The 17,428-nt window shown below is 45.8% G+C and overlaps 4 protein-coding genes across 5 annotated transcripts in view; 3 read left to right on the plus strand and 1 right to left on the minus strand.

Annotated features, from left to right (window-relative positions):
* Positions 1–3,079: 3,079 nt before the first annotated feature.
* On the minus strand, positions 3,080–11,305 carry LOC9654824. Its single transcript, XM_024669019.1, has 41 exons — positions 11,203–11,305; positions 10,907–11,092; positions 10,735–10,840; positions 10,551–10,681; positions 10,414–10,497; positions 10,272–10,366; positions 10,114–10,219; positions 9,978–10,064; positions 9,831–9,923; positions 9,581–9,781; positions 9,378–9,532; positions 9,070–9,331; positions 8,844–9,023; positions 8,708–8,786; positions 8,527–8,650; positions 8,307–8,417; positions 7,834–8,046; positions 7,048–7,237; positions 6,651–6,911; positions 6,330–6,584; positions 6,145–6,269; positions 6,043–6,087; positions 5,890–5,971; positions 5,773–5,841; positions 5,551–5,721; positions 5,430–5,495; positions 5,304–5,372; positions 5,120–5,257; positions 4,986–5,050; positions 4,900–4,932; positions 4,612–4,848; positions 4,453–4,562; positions 4,261–4,349; positions 4,175–4,210; positions 4,009–4,122; positions 3,889–3,940; positions 3,781–3,833; positions 3,659–3,720; positions 3,560–3,611; positions 3,309–3,496; positions 3,080–3,254 (listed from the first exon to the last, which is right to left on the minus strand). The coding sequence occupies exons 1-40, from the start codon at positions 11,254–11,256 to the stop codon at positions 3,413–3,415; spliced, it is 4,725 nt and encodes a 1,574-aa protein (XP_024524787.1). The 5' UTR covers positions 11,257–11,305; the 3' UTR covers positions 3,080–3,254; positions 3,309–3,412.
* On the plus strand, positions 7,479–8,646 carry LOC112344292. Its single transcript, XM_024668727.1, has 5 exons — positions 7,479–7,715; positions 7,778–7,922; positions 7,984–8,103; positions 8,159–8,255; positions 8,317–8,646. The coding sequence occupies exons 1-5, from the start codon at positions 7,591–7,593 to the stop codon at positions 8,463–8,465; spliced, it is 636 nt and encodes a 211-aa protein (XP_024524495.1). The 5' UTR covers positions 7,479–7,590; the 3' UTR covers positions 8,466–8,646.
* Positions 11,306–11,369: 64 nt separating the features above from the next.
* LOC9654825 (flavonoid 3'-monooxygenase) overlaps positions 11,370–17,428 on the plus strand; it is a 14,155-nt gene continuing 8,096 nt past the window's right edge. The window contains exon 1 of the mRNA XM_002964142.2: positions 11,370–11,528. Coding sequence (XP_002964188.2) covers positions 11,455–11,528 — 74 coding nt within the window. The 5' untranslated portion in view covers positions 11,370–11,454. The remainder of the gene's footprint in view (positions 11,529–17,428) is intronic.
* Positions 12,617–13,964, plus strand: LOC112344291 (EEF1A lysine methyltransferase 4-like). Of its 2 annotated transcripts, none has more exons than XM_024668725.1 (9): positions 12,617–12,763; positions 12,826–12,993; positions 13,056–13,169; positions 13,234–13,302; positions 13,367–13,386; positions 13,423–13,499; positions 13,548–13,578; positions 13,633–13,714; positions 13,770–13,964. In XM_024668725.1, exons 1-9 carry the CDS (start codon positions 12,640–12,642, stop codon positions 13,934–13,936), a joined length of 852 nt encoding a protein of 283 aa, XP_024524493.1. In that variant the 5' UTR covers positions 12,617–12,639; the 3' UTR covers positions 13,937–13,964. The 2 variants fall into 2 exon arrangements, with proteins under 2 accessions (XP_024524493.1, XP_024524494.1); XM_024668726.1 differs by having other exon boundaries at positions 13,447–13,499.

Below are 17,428 nucleotides of genomic sequence, written 5' to 3' on the forward strand. Positions count from 1 at the left end.
TTACCACCTGGTGTAAATCTAGACACTTTCCATAATTAACATTTGGGACCAGAATAAGACTAACACAAAAGGCATGATAGCAAGGGTGTTTGGCAAATACGGTAAGTTATCATCTAGCGAATATTGAGGGACTAGTCTTAATATCACAGGGGTTCCCAACACTAGCAAGTGCAAGTCAGCATCATGAGTTTCTTGTCACCGTGTCAAGTATGTTTGACTTAATGACAACTTAGGATTTCCTTCCTTAATGCCCTTCCGGTTTAATTGTACATGTGCTGACCAATTTCTCAACTAACTTGGGTGGAGACCATAAAGGGAACCAGCAGTATCGACCTCCTGCCGTCGTGGCAGTAAGGAGAGAGTGTCTGTAAGGACTAGCCGACAAGTATCTTTTAATACCCGAAGTCACATTCACGATACTCACACACGAGCTTAAGTGCAAAAATAATGCAAATGGTACATCTCAATCTATCCTATGAGCTTAAACACAAACTCATATTTTATAGTATAAAAAGGTAACCAAAATCTATACCTAAGGAACAAATACAAAGTTATAGTACTCAAATATATACCCACTCAAACCATCATTTTCATCTTTGCATATACAACAAAATTAATTACCTAATCTCATTAGATAGTACTCATTGAGATGTATCTTTAATACCAAATGTAACTATAACTTTCAAATTTAAATTTCCCAAAAAGTCACCCAGTCTAATACTAAGGACACTTAACCCTAAGGATCTCAAAATCATTAACCAATTGAAAAAAGGGGTGTATGAACTTGACTTAAGGGTAAAGTGTCAAGAGAGTGGGGCTCTTGGGAGAGTTGCAACTCTCAACTTTTGTTTATAAGGTGTGAGTTTGCAAGAAAACATTATGAATTATAAGTAACTAAAGGGCACGACTTAAGAGATTATCCATATAGATTCAATACAGAGGGAAAAGGCTTTAGTTTTTTATAGTAGTGCATATGGTTTTCACTTTTTACCCTATGGTGATTTACTATAAAATAATTATGGAGTGAAATGTAAACCCTTTGGCCACGTGTCCAAAGGCAGTGGAGTGAAACTCAAGTTTTAGAGCCTTTGGCCACTGAACGAAGGGAATTACCAAGTGTAGAGGTAAAGAGCAAAGGAAGTGGAGCATGAAACAACTCCTAAACAATAGCTTAAGGAACAAAGTAGTAAGAGCATGGAATGACATAGGATCAGTTTTACAACATCTAACATATCAATGCCAAGAATAACATGCAAAATGGAGCCAAATAAAATTTAACACAACTTCAGCATACTAGTGGCTTAATGTAAGGAGCTACTATGGTATGAAACTTGGGCTTAAACCCAAGCCACACATAAAGCAAGAATAGACACACAAATGTTCCTAACCTAAACTATACTATGCCTAAGGTTGGTGCATCATACCCAATCTACCCACTATCCTTATTATACATTTGGAATGGTGTTAAATTATGAATTTGAATGTGGGAACAATACCATTGTGTTTAGGAAGATCTCTATATTTCATATATATATATCTAATTAGTAAATCTAGACACTTTTGATAAATAATTAATGGGACTAACACATAGGGCATGGTGTTTTAATGGATATGGTAACTTATCATTTAGCGAGCATTGCGAGACTAAGGTCAATATTATAGGAGTTCCAAACATTAGCAAGTGCAAGCCAATAAATGAGTTTCTTTAACCAGGTTAAATATATCTAACTAATAATACATAAGAATTCCATTCTTATGCTCTTTTGGCTAAATGCACATATAGAGATTAATTTCTCAATTAGATTAAGTAGAGATTGATAAAGGGTCCAGCAGTACTAACTTTTTACCATTGTGGCAATAAAGAAAAAATATCCAAAAGAACTCTCTGATAAATAACTTTCAATACTTATAGTTATATTCACAACATAATTCTTTAAATGATTTTAAAAAGGAGGCAAAAAGAAATATAATGTGTGATCACTACAAAAATTGAAGCTTATAGCATATGTGATTATAGGATGAGATTTAAATATACTATCACCGTGGATCCTTAGAATTTTGGGGAATACATGGGGATAAAATAGCTACTAAAAGCTTTTTTATCAAACAATTGTTCTTTTTCCAATTAGCTTAAAGGGAGAGAGATAAGGTGTGTTACAAGCCCACTACAAAAATAAGTGCAAATCTCTTTAAAAGAGCTCATTGAAAAGAAAAAAAAAAGGCTGAGAATGTAAACTTTGTAAATAAATATTTTTTTTAACTATTTCTTCTAGTTATTTTAATTCTTTCATTGTCAAATCAATTTAATTATCAAAAGAAGTGGTTTAATAAAATTAGAACAACTAACTGACTTATTGTAATTGGTTAAAAAATGAAGTATCTAGTGAATGAATATTAAAAATTCCTATTGAAAATAATTCTATAATATCTGTGAAAAATGCCTTATATATAATTAAAAATGCATTTTCTAATACTTTAATTACAGATATAGAGTCACTTTTGACAAAATACTTCATCAAAATGTTACTTATACAACAACCTTGAACCATATGTAGTAAAAACATTTAATTTATGATTTAAAGTATATCTCTAAAGATTTTGGTTCTTGTGGGTCTTGTATCAAAGGCATCCATAGATTTCTATATCCAAAATCCATTACTGTTATCACAAAAGCTCGTATATATGTAGACATGTATCTGAATCATTAAGTAGTAAACCTATATGCTTACATTTATTTTTGGCTCAATCATATAACAAATCAAATTCTATCTCTGACTATAGGTGAAACATGCCCCAAGGTTTTGGCAGTAATGAAGGCATTGCAGTTCTTGTCAAACACTAGCTAGCTGTCCCTATCAAGAATCGAAGATCTCTCTGTATTGTGCAAGGAAGAACTATCCAACCCCACCTTTCTCCTCTTTTTTCTTGTTGTGGCTAATACCGGAGTTGGGCTGTGTCGCATCTGGAGTCCAAGTAATCAATGTTATGCGCTGAGTTCTTGGACCGTGTCCCGTCTGGAGTCTAAGTAATCATGTTGTGTTGAATTCTTTTTTGATTGACCAAGATGTTAACGCACACAATGATTAATCGCAAACTAGAATTAATTTTTTCTAATAAATGAATGAGCGAAACTGAAGACATTCTTTCTTTCCTGCTCCGAACTCTTTATCATTCGTGGACAACTCAAATTTCCACAAATATCTTTTTCGCCTCGCTTGTACACAGGTTTATAATATTCACAACCAGGTTCTCACCTGGAGAGGAGCAAAATATTTTAGAACATCCTCACAAAAGAAACAAAAACTTGCCTGCGAAAGATGTCCTAACCAGCGTGAGTCGAATAGCAACTCACCCATTGTTAAGCCACCAGAGAAGTTTTCCAATCAAACGGAACACAACAAGCATCTCCACTCTATCCATCATCCTTCGCTGCCTCCTCCCTACGTATTCTTTCCTCCTCCTCCTTATTAAATATAGCGTTCAATTGGCGTTCTAGCTGAAAACAGGACAAAACAGAATAAAAATTAAATTAAAAAAATTAGAAGATAGTATAGTTTACCTGTACATTCCGTAATTTTACAATCTGCAATTCTTCCGCCAATAATCCCACTCTGAAATTTCGTCTTTTAGTCTGGAAATCCAGGAACTTCTTACAAACCTAGATTGCAAATCGTTGAGTTGCTGAAGCAGTTCGCGCTCTTTTTCTGTAGGAGGGTCGGCCTAGAAAAGAAAAACACATTTTAGTCCAGAAAAGAGCATCACGTTGCAAAGAACTTCTACCATATCGTCACCACGGTAGAAGTTTCGTTGATTTGTAAACATCATCCGTGCAGCTATAACAGAAACCATGGAAGTATAAGATGGATGATCAAAGTGTTTATTGCATACCGGCCGGGACCTCTCCTGGATTTACAGTACTCAAAAGACTCATCAAAATGTCCTAAAGAAAGAGAGAGAGAAAAAAAACCAAAAACATTAGCAAGAGAATCCTCGGAACTATCAACATGCCTGTTGTGTAGCGTTTTGATGAAGAAGAGTTTGGAGTTGAGGCATAATAGCAGCCACAGGAATGCTTGCAACTCCATTTGCGACCACAGGTTGGGACGATGACGTTGGAAATTGCTGGAAAAATAAAGAAATTGTACCAATGACACATAAGGAAATAAATTTGTACCTGCATACTTGCTATCCTCCGATTGCTGGAGTGATCCTATAATTAAAAAACACTTATTTACCAACAAAAATAATGTAGGAAAATACCTCCACAACACCAGTATCCCCTGATGTCACCCGAAATCTGCCTTTCACAAGCGTTCCCTTTGATTTTTCCTCTGAGGCCTCTTTGCTACCTGAGAAAGAAACAAAATGTTGAATCAGATGTTGTGACAGACACTCATTCTAGGATGCATGACAAAGCTTTTAAGGAAGCCAGTCATTACAAGATAAACATGCCTGCTGAAGCTCTTGAAGGTCCTGGAGAACCATTTGCAAATCCACAAGGCAAAGGCCCACTGAATGATGAGCGGGTTCGCACTAGATCATCAATACCACGGACGGACAACCTGGTTGATTCAACATGTAAGACAGAGATCAAACAAGTAAAGGCAATACCTTTCTTTTTCTTCTCGAAAACACGCAAGAACGCGATCAGGTAGCAAAGGACCGCTAGCAGACTTCCGATGTTCTTCACCATCGAGTCGCCTTCTCTCTTTGTCATCCTTCTCGTCGATCTTGCGTGACTCTTTCTCTTCCCTCCGTGACTCGCTTTCGTCCACCTTCACCTTCATGCCTTCATGCCATCCAGGGCTCTCCATTTCCAGGTCATCTTCGAAAACGTCGAATCGCCCACTGTATAACGCATGTAAGAGTTCAGGACAAAATCGCAAAACAGAAACTTACATGTGCTTGGGTTCCTTTCTCCCAGCGGCTAGCCTGAATAAAACATTGAGCAAATATGACAGCGAACTTATAACGTTGCTTCTTACCCTTGCTTCCCATTAAACTTTGAAGGAATGATTAACCGTCCCCGAGCTGTTGAACGATCGGCAGCCTATCGAGTAAACAGAAAAACACACACTAGTCAACATAGAAAATCAACAGGAAATAAGGCTGAGCTTACATCGGTTGCACTTTCGGGTTTGGATGGTGGTGATTGAGCGCGTTCGTGATCAGGCAGTTCAACAATCTCGGGGCTTTCTTTGAAAAAAGAAGAATTTTCATCGTTCTTTTCAGGATACACGTCGTCGTCGTCTTGAATCTGATCCAACGAACTTTAGCAAGGTGTTAAAAACAAGTTTAATTACCAGCGCGGCCTGAGCCTTCAAATCCTCGACATCAAAATTCCAGCTGCTCACACCTCGTTTATACTCTTTCTGCATCAGCCCAACATTTTAAACACTTAATCATGGAGCCGGCGAAATGGCCCGAACCTGTGATTGTTCTTCCTGCTCGCCATATGGAATTTTCTTTTGCGCAAGTCGAGCAGCGTCATTTATCTGGAAATCAAGCATAAGAAGACCGAGTACATCAGCTACTGATAAAAATTAATACCTTGAGAGTTCTCACTCGTTCCCATAATGGAGGTAGTCCTTCCAACACATGCCGAACCAAATATTCAGTAGACTTTGCACCTTTAAAAAACGAGTGCTTCAACAGCTTCTCCGCAGTAGGCCGTTTAGTTGGATCTTTCACCAAGCACATTGCAATCATCTCCTTGAAAGACTATTTCACAAATAAAGATCTAGTCAGACGCCAGTGCTCGGTCTACCATACCTTAGAAAAACGTCGATCACGTTCATAATCAAGACCAGGAGGCGCATTTTGCAGCGTCATTAGTAAAACCTGGCAAGACACAGCGTGAGAGATTGCTCAAAACCGCAGCTTTCAGACCTTCATCGGAGGATATTTCGAAAACGGTGCATGCCCGTGAGCCAACTCCAACGCAGTGATCCCGAAGGACCAGATATCAGCCCTGCAGGACAACAACAACGCTTAGAAAAATTCTCATCGGCAAGAAGAAGAAGAAAAAAGAAGCTCCATTACTTAAAATCATAACCGTGTATCTGCTCCATGACTTCTGGAGCCATCCTACATTCACAAGGAAGGCCTTAACAACATAGTAAGTGATTAGATCATGAAACACACCAACAAGGGGTCCCCACAAACGTATTTCGGGATCGTTGACGATCCCCGGTATCGAAAAGGCAGGCCGAAACACCAAAGTCCCCTAGTTTTATGGCGCCATTGCTGTCGATCAATATATTCCCTGCCTGTGACAAGACCCCGGATCAAATATGAGATCACGTCCTAATCCATTCGAGCACACAGACCTTCACGTCACGGTGAATATGCCCGTGACGATGCAAGTACTCGAGAGCTTTTAGAGTGTCCTTCAAGACCGTCGCGATGACAGCCTCCTCAAAGCCATCCGGGTACGCTGCTTTCATGATGTGAAGGCACGAGCCGCCAGCCATGTAAGGCATGACCACCCAGAGGCTGTGCTCCACCACGAACGAGCAGTACGCTCTCACGACATTTGGATGGTTTATCAGGCTCATGGTCTTGGCCTCTTTCCGGATTTCATCCTGCATGGAAGAAGAGAGAGCCATGAGAAGAAAGAGCTCTCATCCAGGATCGCCCAAGAAACTCACCAGATTGGAACTACATTTCTCCAAGTCGAGGCTCTTGATGGCCACAATCTCTTTGAAGCTGATGCACATCGCGCGATAGACCGTGGCGCTCACTCCCTGCCCTACCTCCTCGAGAAGCTGATAGTCACTGGCCAATGCCGGGTACTGCCTCTTGTCTTCCATGGCCACGCCACCACCAAGCAATTCCAGCCACTCCCCCCTAGAATTTATACACCATCCTCCACGGCCAGCACAGGTAGCAGAACCAATACAATTGCCCCAAATTCACGCACAGGAGCTCCAGCGGATCCATCCCCGGGAAGTCCTCCTTCCCTACTACAGTCTCTCTCTTTCTCTCTCCAATTCCCCCAGTCAAATCGCGACTTTGAATCCCAATTCCCCAGCCTTGACAAGGCGCCTGGATTCCTGAGCTCTCCCGGCAATCATCTTGACGAGCAAGAGAAACCTGTCCTGGAATTCGCTCAGCTGGTGGCAGATCTACACATACCGGCCTCCAATCGCCCCTGGCCGTCGCAGCTTCACGCCCATGCCCCAGAGCCGGTACCGCCCATGGCCGCGACACAGGTTCCGCATGGCGAAACCCTAACCTGGCGCTCCTCCGCCTAAGCACTACCAGATCACGACTATTTCCTCCTCGCGCGGATCAATCAGCTCCATGGGCGCCGGGAATCGCCGCGCGCCATCTCCAATCCTGGCCCCTCTCTTCCTCTCTCCCTCTCCTCCCTTCTTCTCTCGCTCTTCTCTCTCCCTCCCTCTCGCAAACAAAAAGGAGTGGAATATATCTGAGGCCGAAATTATAAGAATGCGACCATGGCTGTTTTAAAAGAAAATGACCTAAAGATAACGGCGACAAGCTGTTAAGTTTTAGGGTTTCGTCCATTTTGTGTGCTCCCCGTGAAGGAGCACACGTAGCTACAAACAAGGCCAGAGAGGTGGGGGGATGGATCGAATTTCCTGGGCATTCCAATGTCCACTGGAATCTCTACGCGTACGGAATCGTACGGCCCGGACGACGCTCTTGCTTCTTCTTTGCGGCTGTTCCTTCTTCTTCCGCTCGTCGTCACAGTTAAATCTTTCGCTTTGATGGGTTGGTTTTCTTGATTCTTGTGGGCTTTGATCCTCTGTAGGAGCGATGATGTTAGAACGCTCGACGTTGGTCGGGAGAGGCTGGGGGAGATTTTACCCCTGGCGGCGATGGGTAGCGCCGTGTATCAAGTCCGAGGCCTGGATCCTGCTCACGACTATGAGATCAAAGTCTCGTACCCGGCCTCCGTGAGTGTTGGAGCTGTCCTCCTCGGTCGTGATCCAGTGTTTTTTCCTCCGGTGATTCCAGGTACCAGCAGCATTCTCGCTCACGCTCTTGCACAGCCGCCGTTCCTCCGGTACTACTAGACGACTGCTCAACGTTGAAAAAATCATTTTTCCTGCTCGCGAGCACCTGATCCTGGACGAGGTTAGCGAGATTCAAAGCTTGTGTGGGAGAACTTACTCTAGGATCCTCTCGCCAGGGGTCTCACAAAGTTTTTGTTCGCGTCTCGGTCAAGCCCGCGGGGGTAATCGCCAAGAGGAACTTCAAGGAGCAGGAGTTTATCGTATATAACATAAGTCCGTAACTGTCGCTCGCTTGGTTTCGTAAAGTTTTGTTCTGACCAGTACCTCGTGGCAGTGTGCGAGCGAGTGTTCTTCAGTGGGATCCCTGAGCAAGCCTGGTGGATAGGATTTTTGGCAACTGGAGCGCTTCTCTTTTCATATTTCCTAGCAAATATCCTGCCACATTTACTGTTCGGCACAACAGCTAAGTCGGCACAGAATTAAGCTTTCTCGCTACAAAATGGTGCAGAAATACAAAACCTTGATAATCCTCGGGCATATCGGTCAGTCGGAGCTTTCGTCATCGGCAGTCGAGCCACCAGCGTTACCCTTGTTGTACCCCTGCATTTGCTTGGTGTACCGTTCCTTGTCAACACGAGCCTGAGATTCGAATGGCTCTTTCTCATCCTCTGCGCAAAAAAGTTCTATAAGTATTAAACAAAAGAGAAACACTTTAGAAAACATACTGCTCATCGCCTTCCAACGCTCGCCAAGCGTTTTCGCCACATCCTTGAAAGAAATCCCTGGTGTGCTTTTCTTTAGATTCTGTATATCACATCACAGATGGTAAGCGACGGGATAAATTGTAAAAAAAACACGTACCTCTCTCTCTGCCAGTGAAAAGTACATGAAGCCACTAAGCGCTCTTTTAGGAGCGTTAGGATCCTTTTTTCGTCTCTTCTTCTTCTTGTCCCCGTCACCTTCTTCATCTTTCTTTTTCTTTTTGGTCGCTGCTGGCTTTTGAGACGCTTCGACTTTCTTCTTATCCTTTTTGACAGGTCTCTGTATAAGTACATTAGCACCTCGAGAAAACGTGAAATATCCTCACCTCATCTTGCTGCTCCCCACCACTGTCACTTGCATCGGGTTCTTCCTCTTCACCGGAATCATCTGTCGGAGATCCTTCATCATCCTTATCGGCGACAAAGTCTTCGTCCTCTTCGTCACTATCTCCCTCGTCTCCCGTTGCACGCGCTATTCTTATCCGTTCAAGATGCGGATCGACACCTTCGTCATCAGAACCTTGAAGCGCCTCCGCAACAGCACTTGATCCTTGTGTTTGGAAGTTCAAAATTTTCAAGCCCTTCTCACTGCAAAAAAATGAGGAGAATTAAGTACATCTTCCAACCAGTTTACCTGATAAATTTGAAAAGACTGTGATATTCGTTTCGCGAGATGTTACGAAACAGATGTTCTTGATCAGTTTTTAAACGTAATATCAAATCAAAGTTCTTGGATGACATACTGCTCGTTCCTGCGGCTCCATGTCTTTCAAACTCCACGTAATCTATCTGCAATATACAATCTTAAACCAAATCCAGGGACTATGATGAACTTACTTCTTCATAAACTATAAGTGTCGGTGGCTTAGGCAAAAAGAAAAAGCTCTTCTCCAGAGGATAAAGAAGGCCTTCTTCCGCTTTCAAGGCTGCCCGAACTGCGTAGCCTTCTTGACTACTGCGGAACTTGGTACCAGGTTTAGTGATTCCAGCGCCCGAAAGTCCCCTCAGAATCTCCACAAAAACTTCATATGACAGCCCCTACAAACAAGCAGAAATATTATGCGTTGCACGGAAGTAGAAAATCTACCTTATATTGAGGTGCCAGCCTGTCTTTATACTTGGTATTTAACAGCTCGTCACTGATCAAGGGCGTAAGCTCCGTTATCTCCTCAGACGGATACTGAATAAGAAAAGTACAACTTCTCTCAGTCGGCACATAGATATTTTCGTTTACCTGAAAAACTATGTGCGGATAGAACGTCTGACCTTTGCGGATGGGAGGGTCCAGTGTAATCACAACATATGTGGAAGATTGAGCAGACTGCCGGCAAATCATCAGTATGTATTCACGAGGAAGAACGAAAAATTACCCTTGGAAGAACAAACAGACGAGCAACACTGGTGTATTGGATCTTGAAGTCACTTGCTCCGAAAAGCCGCAAGAATGACAAGTGCAGCTCCACGAGGTATCGACCCCTGTAAACACAAATGCCTGTCATCAAAAAATAGAAAACAGTGAAATACGTACCTTGGAGTGAGAACATTGACAGTTTCAAATGCCGCGACGGCTTCTCCACCAGCTGGACCAACATCCGCCATCGAAAGAATCTTATCGCAAAAGACCTGCGCAAACTAAATCAACGACAGCAAAATCCCAACTCAAAACACACCTGCGCAGATGCACGTTCCTCGTCACCAACAAACGTGGTATTAGTACTTGGAACGTGAAAACTCATCTCCATCAAAGTGTCTTTCTGCATATAGAGAGCTTATTGACAAACAAAATCGCCTAATTGAAGATTCCTACCTCATTGGCTGTGTCATCCACATGAAACTCCATCTGAACGTCATTCTTTCCCTGCACTTGTGTGTTGGAGATATCGGCAACGCATATCTCAAACGCCGGCTTTCCTCCGACGACGAACGATAGAGTGTTTCCTGGACAACAAAAAAACAAGTTTTGCACAGCACAAACACGCGATCGAAGTCACCTTCCAGTTCAGCTTCTCCCCAGTTACGTCCACTCACAGCCAAAGGCTTATCCTGAGGAGTAACTCCAATATTCGAGGTTATGAAGGTGTTCAAGCTAGAAACGTCCTAAAGAACAGAGAAACAAAAACAAAAGAAATCAATCGCAAGGTCACAGATAGCTTTGAGATTCACCTGCTCGCGAAACCCAGTAAACTTCACATTGGAGCCGGCCTTGAGCCTAATGCTCATCTGGTAGCTCCTAGAAACCCTCGTCCAACTCACGCTCTTGACATCGTCCTTGGCCACATCTACCACTTTGCCTCCGCCGGATTTCCGCCAGGAGAAGCCTTTGGAGCTGATCTTGAGCTGCCCGGGATTCTGCAGCACCGATCAGTGAGCACTTAAACCCTAGCAACGAGCTCAAACGCAAAGAAATCTCTCCTGTGCGGCGCTACCAACAAGAGAAAGAACCACAAGGATCAACTCACCGCTCCACCGCGGCCTCCGAGGAGGATGTTGTTGAACTGATGCGCGTCGCCCATGGCGGGGCACGAAGAACACCGGCTAGGGCTCGTGGGGGTCTCCCGCCACAATGAAATTAGGGCGAGCCAGTTTTTACTGGAGACAGACAGAATTTCTCTCACACAAAGTCAAAAGTTTCGTATAGTGTCAAAGCTGCGAGGGAAAGCTTTGATTGGAGAACACACTAAAAGCTCTAGGAAGTTTCGACTCCCAGTCTCATGGGACTCACTATAGCGATCCTCGTGTGCTTGCTCGCGACCGCGGCGATCATCAAGTCACTGCTCGCAAGGAGATCGTCCAGACTCCCGCCCTGTCCAATCTCCTTCCCGGTGGTGGGATCTTTGCTCTGGACCGGGGCCCGAGTGGAAGCTCATGCGCAAGATCTGCGCCACGAACCTCTTCAGCAACGCCATGCTCGCCACCAGCGCCCCCTACCGCCGATCGCAGCTCCAGGCCGCCATGGACGCCATCCTCGATCGATCGCGGTGCAGCGAGCCCGTGAACTTGCCGACAATCTTCGCCAGATACCCGTCGGGGTCGCTGTACCTGACGCTCTTCAGCGAGGAGTGCCCCGAGCTGGTGGCGACGATCAACAACCTGGCCGGGCAGGCGATCAACCTTAACATTGGCGAGCTCATCCCGTCGCTCGACTGCATGGGCGTCTACGCCAAGATGAGGGGAGAGATCATAAGGCGCTGCTCGACGATCAAGTCCGACGATCAACCCACAACGTCCACAATGCCGCGACTTTGTGGACGTTCTCATCTCCCTGGACGAGAGCGACAAGCTCTCGGACCAAGAGATCATCGGCCTCCTGATCACCATCCTTCTCGATCCTCTTCTCTGCGATGTGACGATCCATCGAACTTTCTTCCAGGATATGGTGGGTGCCGGATTCAAAACCTCCATGAAGTTGATCGAGTGGTACATGTCCGAAGTGGAAGAACACGGTCTCAAAACCTTCCATTCCCACCCGGCGGTGCCGCTGGAAACAACATCCGCCCCGTGGAGCTCGGCGATGGCCATGCCACCATAATCCCCGACAAATGCAAACTCCTCGTCAATCGCTGGGCGGCGAACGATCCAAAGCACTGGACAAGCCCCCACGAATTCCAGCCCCAGCGATTCCTCCAACATCTCGCCCGGGGGGCCAGCACTTTCAGATCATCCCATTCTCCGCCGGGAGGAGGATGTGCGCCGGTTATGGCCTCGCCATGCGCCTCCCTCGCCAGCCTGCTACACGGATTCATCGAGATCTCGGAAAATCCCATCGCACTGGAGGAATCGATCGGAACCATTTCGTGCCCACCTGCGAAGGACCTTCGCGGCGTAGGATCGAGGAGCGCAAGAACCCTCACCTGGCAATGGCTATTCTGGAGGGGTTTATCTAGGGTTTGAGCCAAATGCTCTCGGCGCGCATTGCTTACTGCGGCAACGTCGAGGCGAGGGTGCGATCGCGAATCCATGTCCGGTGCTTTGCGAAGATCAGCTCCTCGGTGCCTCCATTCTCAGCGGTGAAATTCCCTGGTAAGAAATTCTCGAAATATTTGGAGCTTGTAGCTACCCCGCCTTCTTCCTTGCTCCTTCAGCGCCAGAGCCCGGCGGCTATGGCGAGATATCCTACTGGGACAAGCGCTACGCGGAGCAACCCGATGCTACGCTCGATTGGTTCTCGGATTACTCCAGATTCGAGCCGATTGTCCGTAAGCACATCCCCAAATCTTCCCGGGTTTTGATGGCTGGGTGTGGCAATTCAGGTACCAAGATCTCAGTGAGCGATGCCATAGAAAAGAATACTAATTCCAGTGATGTAAAACAGCAATGTCTAACGATATGGTGGAAGATGGCTACCAGGAAATCGTCAACACCGATCTATCTTCGGTGGTGATTGACAACTTCAAAGCTAGATATGCTCACGTTCCTCAGCTCTCTTGTATCCTTGGGCTTGGTGATGTTACTTCTTTGCAGCAGCCATATCTTCCTTGACGAAACTTAAGACGTGGCAATAGATTCACGGGACATGAGTGCGTTTCAAGACTGTTCCTTTGATGCGGTCATTGACAAAGGTAACAAAGTAATAGTTTACTCTCAAGAGTCTCCTCTTACATTTTCTTTCTCTTTGTTTTTCAGGCCTGGCCGACGCCATGCTAGTAAGTGCTTGTGTCACCAAAAACATCCTTGTCTAGTGCAATTTGCGTTCCTTCTTTCAGTGTGGAGTTGATCCGGCAGAAGGCGTTCTACAAATGCTAAGAGAGACTTACAGGTTTTGTGTGTACTACTACTGATTTAGTTCATGCTCTCTCTCTTGCAGGATTTTGAGACCACAAGGAGTGTTTATGCTGGTAAGAAGAAAGAAAACTTCTATAGTTCCTGATCTATAACCATTCTCACTGCAGATCACCTACGGCCACCCTGAAATACGAATGCCGGCGTTGCTGGAACCAGGATTGAAATGGTCCATCCTTCTATACGCCTTGGGTATGTTTTGAGCTCTAAACGGGATAAGCTCACTCTCTGTGTATTTTCTTCTCAGCCAAGCCTGGCACTGAGAAAGCCGTAATGGAAACGATTGAGGGAGTAACTCCAGATTCACTGCCCATTGACGAGCGCAACTGGTCTCTCGGCTTGGAAGATTTTGGGGGTGACAAAGGAATGACCTTTGTCTACGTATGCTCAAAACCTAATGAAAGAGATAAGTAATATATTTAACAAACTTTACTAGCTAAAAGTATTTATCTAACCACATTTTAATCTAAGATACAAGTAATTACCTTTTCCCTCGCGACTATATAGCAGCGAAAATGCTTGTGAGGGTTTATCACTTTCCATCCTCTCCAAGAGCGATCAAGCAAGACCAATCGATCATGGGAGTTCCTGGGTTTTTCGCCTGGCTCGTATCCAAGCATCCTCGGTGCGTGAGGGACGCGATTGATGGTGCCAAGAACAATATTCTTCGCTACGACAACGCGAACTTGTACGTGGACCTCAACACCATCATCTGGGTCATCCTGGAAAGCCACGATTGCCCGCCCACCTTCGCCACTTTTTACCAAGAGTTCCTCGACTCGCTCCGCAAGCTCGTCGCCATGGTGGCTCCGACCAAGCTCGTCTTCCTAGCCCTGGATGGAAGGCCTCCCACCCCCAAGCTCTTCAGCAAGCTCTTCAAGAAGCCGTGTCGCTACAATCGCGATGCTTCTCTCTCCTCCTTGTCCTCCTCGGAGGATGAGCTCGATTCCACCAAAGGTCAGACAGGTGATCTCATCCCACGCAATCGCAAGGCCAAGATGGCGATGGTCCGCCATGGAACGCCTTTCATGAACGGGCTGGAGAGTGAACTGCGACGATTTGTGGCAAGCATGATGCTGTCAAGTTCATATGATCATCGCCGGAGGAGATCAATGACTAGCTCGAGGCTCCAGTGGATCGTTTCCACGTCCGAGGAGGACGGGGAGGGCGAGCTCAAGATCTTCAACCACATACGGGCTCTGCCGTTCAACGCCCACGACTTCCACTGCGTGGTTGGACGCGACGCCGACTTGATCATGCTGGCTCTCGCTAGCCCGCTCTCCAGGAAGATCAACATCGTCCGCCAGACGCCGAAGGACGGAATTATGATTTACAAGCTCATCAGCATCGAGACGCTCGTGCGTGATTTCGAGGTGCAGATGGAAGAGCCGTGCTCCGTGCGGCTGCGGTCCACCATGAGGGATCTCGTGTTCCTGTGCTTCCTTCTGGGGAACGATTTCCTGCCCGGCCTGGAGGCGCTCACAATCCGAAACAATGGCATCGACAAGCTCCAGCAAACGTACATGGAGGTTTTCAGTGAGGCAGGGGAGTTTATAATCGACTGCAATGGGCATGTCAACACAAGAGTGCTGGAGAGATTTCTTTTGCATCTGCTGAAGCAATTAGGGACATCAAAAAAGTTGGAATCTAGTGTTGAGATGGGCATGACAATGTAGTCATCGTATCTTAACATTCTAAGGTGGTGCGCAAACTACTATTTCAATGGGGTGGTGTGTGATGAGTCCTACTACTTGTGGAAGAATGCTCCAGCCATGGAAAGGTTCGTCAACTTCATGGGCACACTTCCACGTACTGCTGGCAGCGTGGTAAATCCAAGGGCTTCACTCCCCGTTACTCCTGCGAGCGGTCTTAACTTATGGCCTCAGTGGTTGAAATCCTGTTAATTATGGTTGAAAATTAAAAGGAACCGTAAAGGGTTACCTAAACCTTACTAGCCATTTTCTTAACTAGGTTATGATTTGGGTATTTGCTTGTTTCTAGCGAGCGCTCTCTCTCTTTCTTTCCAAGATGTTGTTTGAGCTATTACAGATTCGGAAATCGTGCTTGCCTTCAACTTTGTATGCAGTGAATGGAATGTCAAGGACGAGCTCCCGAGCAATTTAGATGCTCTAATTGAGGTGAGTTTTGGGGCTTCTTCTCAATCTCTGATTCCTGCTTTTAGGCTCAGGAAATCGAAGCTGCACAGGAAAAGGTATGGCTGGCGTTTCTCCTTTTCCTCTCTCATTTTCCCCTTCCTTTTTCCTTTATTGTTGATGCTCTCTTTGGTACAGCACGGTTCATCCCTCGAACAGCTTTGCAGCGTCGAACCGCCCAAGCGGCAGCAAATCCTACGCTCTGATGATGAAAAGGTGGTGGAGCTACAGGAGTTCGCCCGGAAGCCCGAGCTGGGTCAAGGTTTCCAAGAGCTGGGTCAAGGTTTCCAAGGTCTCGTCGCTTGTTTTCCGCTAACTCTTTTTCTTGTAAGCAGGGTTGTTATACCCGGAGTTCGATGATCATAACGCAGTGCTTGGAAACAAGAGGAAGGCGCCGCCGGCGGTCTGTGATCATCCGCCTCTCGATCGCGGCAAACTTACTCTCCCTAACGGTAAGCTTATTTCGTGATTTCGGTGTGGTCGGCTCACTAAACTGGGGAGTTGGACGATCGTGGTGCAGTAGAGCTGCTTGGAAATAAGAGGAAGGCACCGGCGGCGGTGGATCATGACTGTGATCATCCGCCTCTTGATCACCGCAAACTTACTCTCCCTGACAGTAAGATTGTTTCGTGATTTCTATGGGATCGGCTAACTCTTTTACTTGTAAACAGGGCTAGAGATTGGTGGTCGTGGTAGGAAGGCACCGGTGGATCATTCCTGTGATCATCCGCCTCTCGATCATCTCAAACTTACTCTCCCTGACAGTAAGTTTATTTCGTGATTTCTGTGGAATCGGCTAACTCGTTTCCTTGACAGGGCTATTCTACCCGCTGCCTGGAAACAAGAGGACGGCGCCGGCGGCGGTGGATCATTACTGTGACCATCCGCCTCTCAAACGCCGCAAACTTGTTAACACGGTGGCGGACTCTCCTCTCAGCGAGAACTGGATGATAATGATGGAAGTGATCAAGCGTCATCCACCTGAGACGCAGCAGGTCTTTAACTTCGCCAACATCTATCATGGCGTAAGCCCGGCGCTGGCTCACTACGACTGCCTGCGCCGGAAGGGGCTGCTCGGCCGGGCCGAGGACAGCATGCCTTTCGAGCCGGGCGTGGGCGATGCTCCTGGCGGCGTGCCAGACTCAATCGACTCTCTACAGGTGCAAGGCTCTGGCGACGAAGCCTCACAACACCAAGATCGACTTCGCGGATCAGGTGTCCAGAAGGACAGGCTCAACGTCTCGGATAAGCTCAACTCGATCTAGCGTCAGGTCGGGCGGTGGACCCACGAGATCATGGCGGCTTATGCGACCAGGCTAAACATTGAGCTGACCATCGAGTGTAGGTGCAGAAGTACCACGGGCCGTGCTGCTGAGGCACGCTGCCAGTCAAGAACCGAAAGTCTGCCACCACAATATCAACGTGAGGTTGAGTTCCACCACATCGAGAAGGACGTGTGTACGGTAGCAGGAAGCCCTCTTGATTGCTTGGTCGCTCCTCCAACTCACATACTAGGAACTCTTTAGATGGTTGAAAACTATACATGAATATTCTCTATTTACAATTTTCTTATCAATGATATAAATTTATCTATACATAGAGATTGCTTTAACACTTTAAAATGTTAATTCTCATAATTAATGATTCTTTCATAAATTTAAATCTATATTATGAGTGTTTGGGATTACTCATTTATGTTGTGAGTGCTCAGATATAGAATAAGACAGGCTCAGTGCGGGGACGTTGGATTCTT

The sequence above is a fragment of the Selaginella moellendorffii genome, unplaced genomic scaffold, assembly GCF_000143415.4.
Source record: "Selaginella moellendorffii unplaced genomic scaffold, v1.0 SELMOscaffold_4, whole genome shotgun sequence".
NCBI lineage: Eukaryota > Viridiplantae > Streptophyta > Lycopodiopsida > Selaginellales > Selaginellaceae > Selaginella > Selaginella moellendorffii.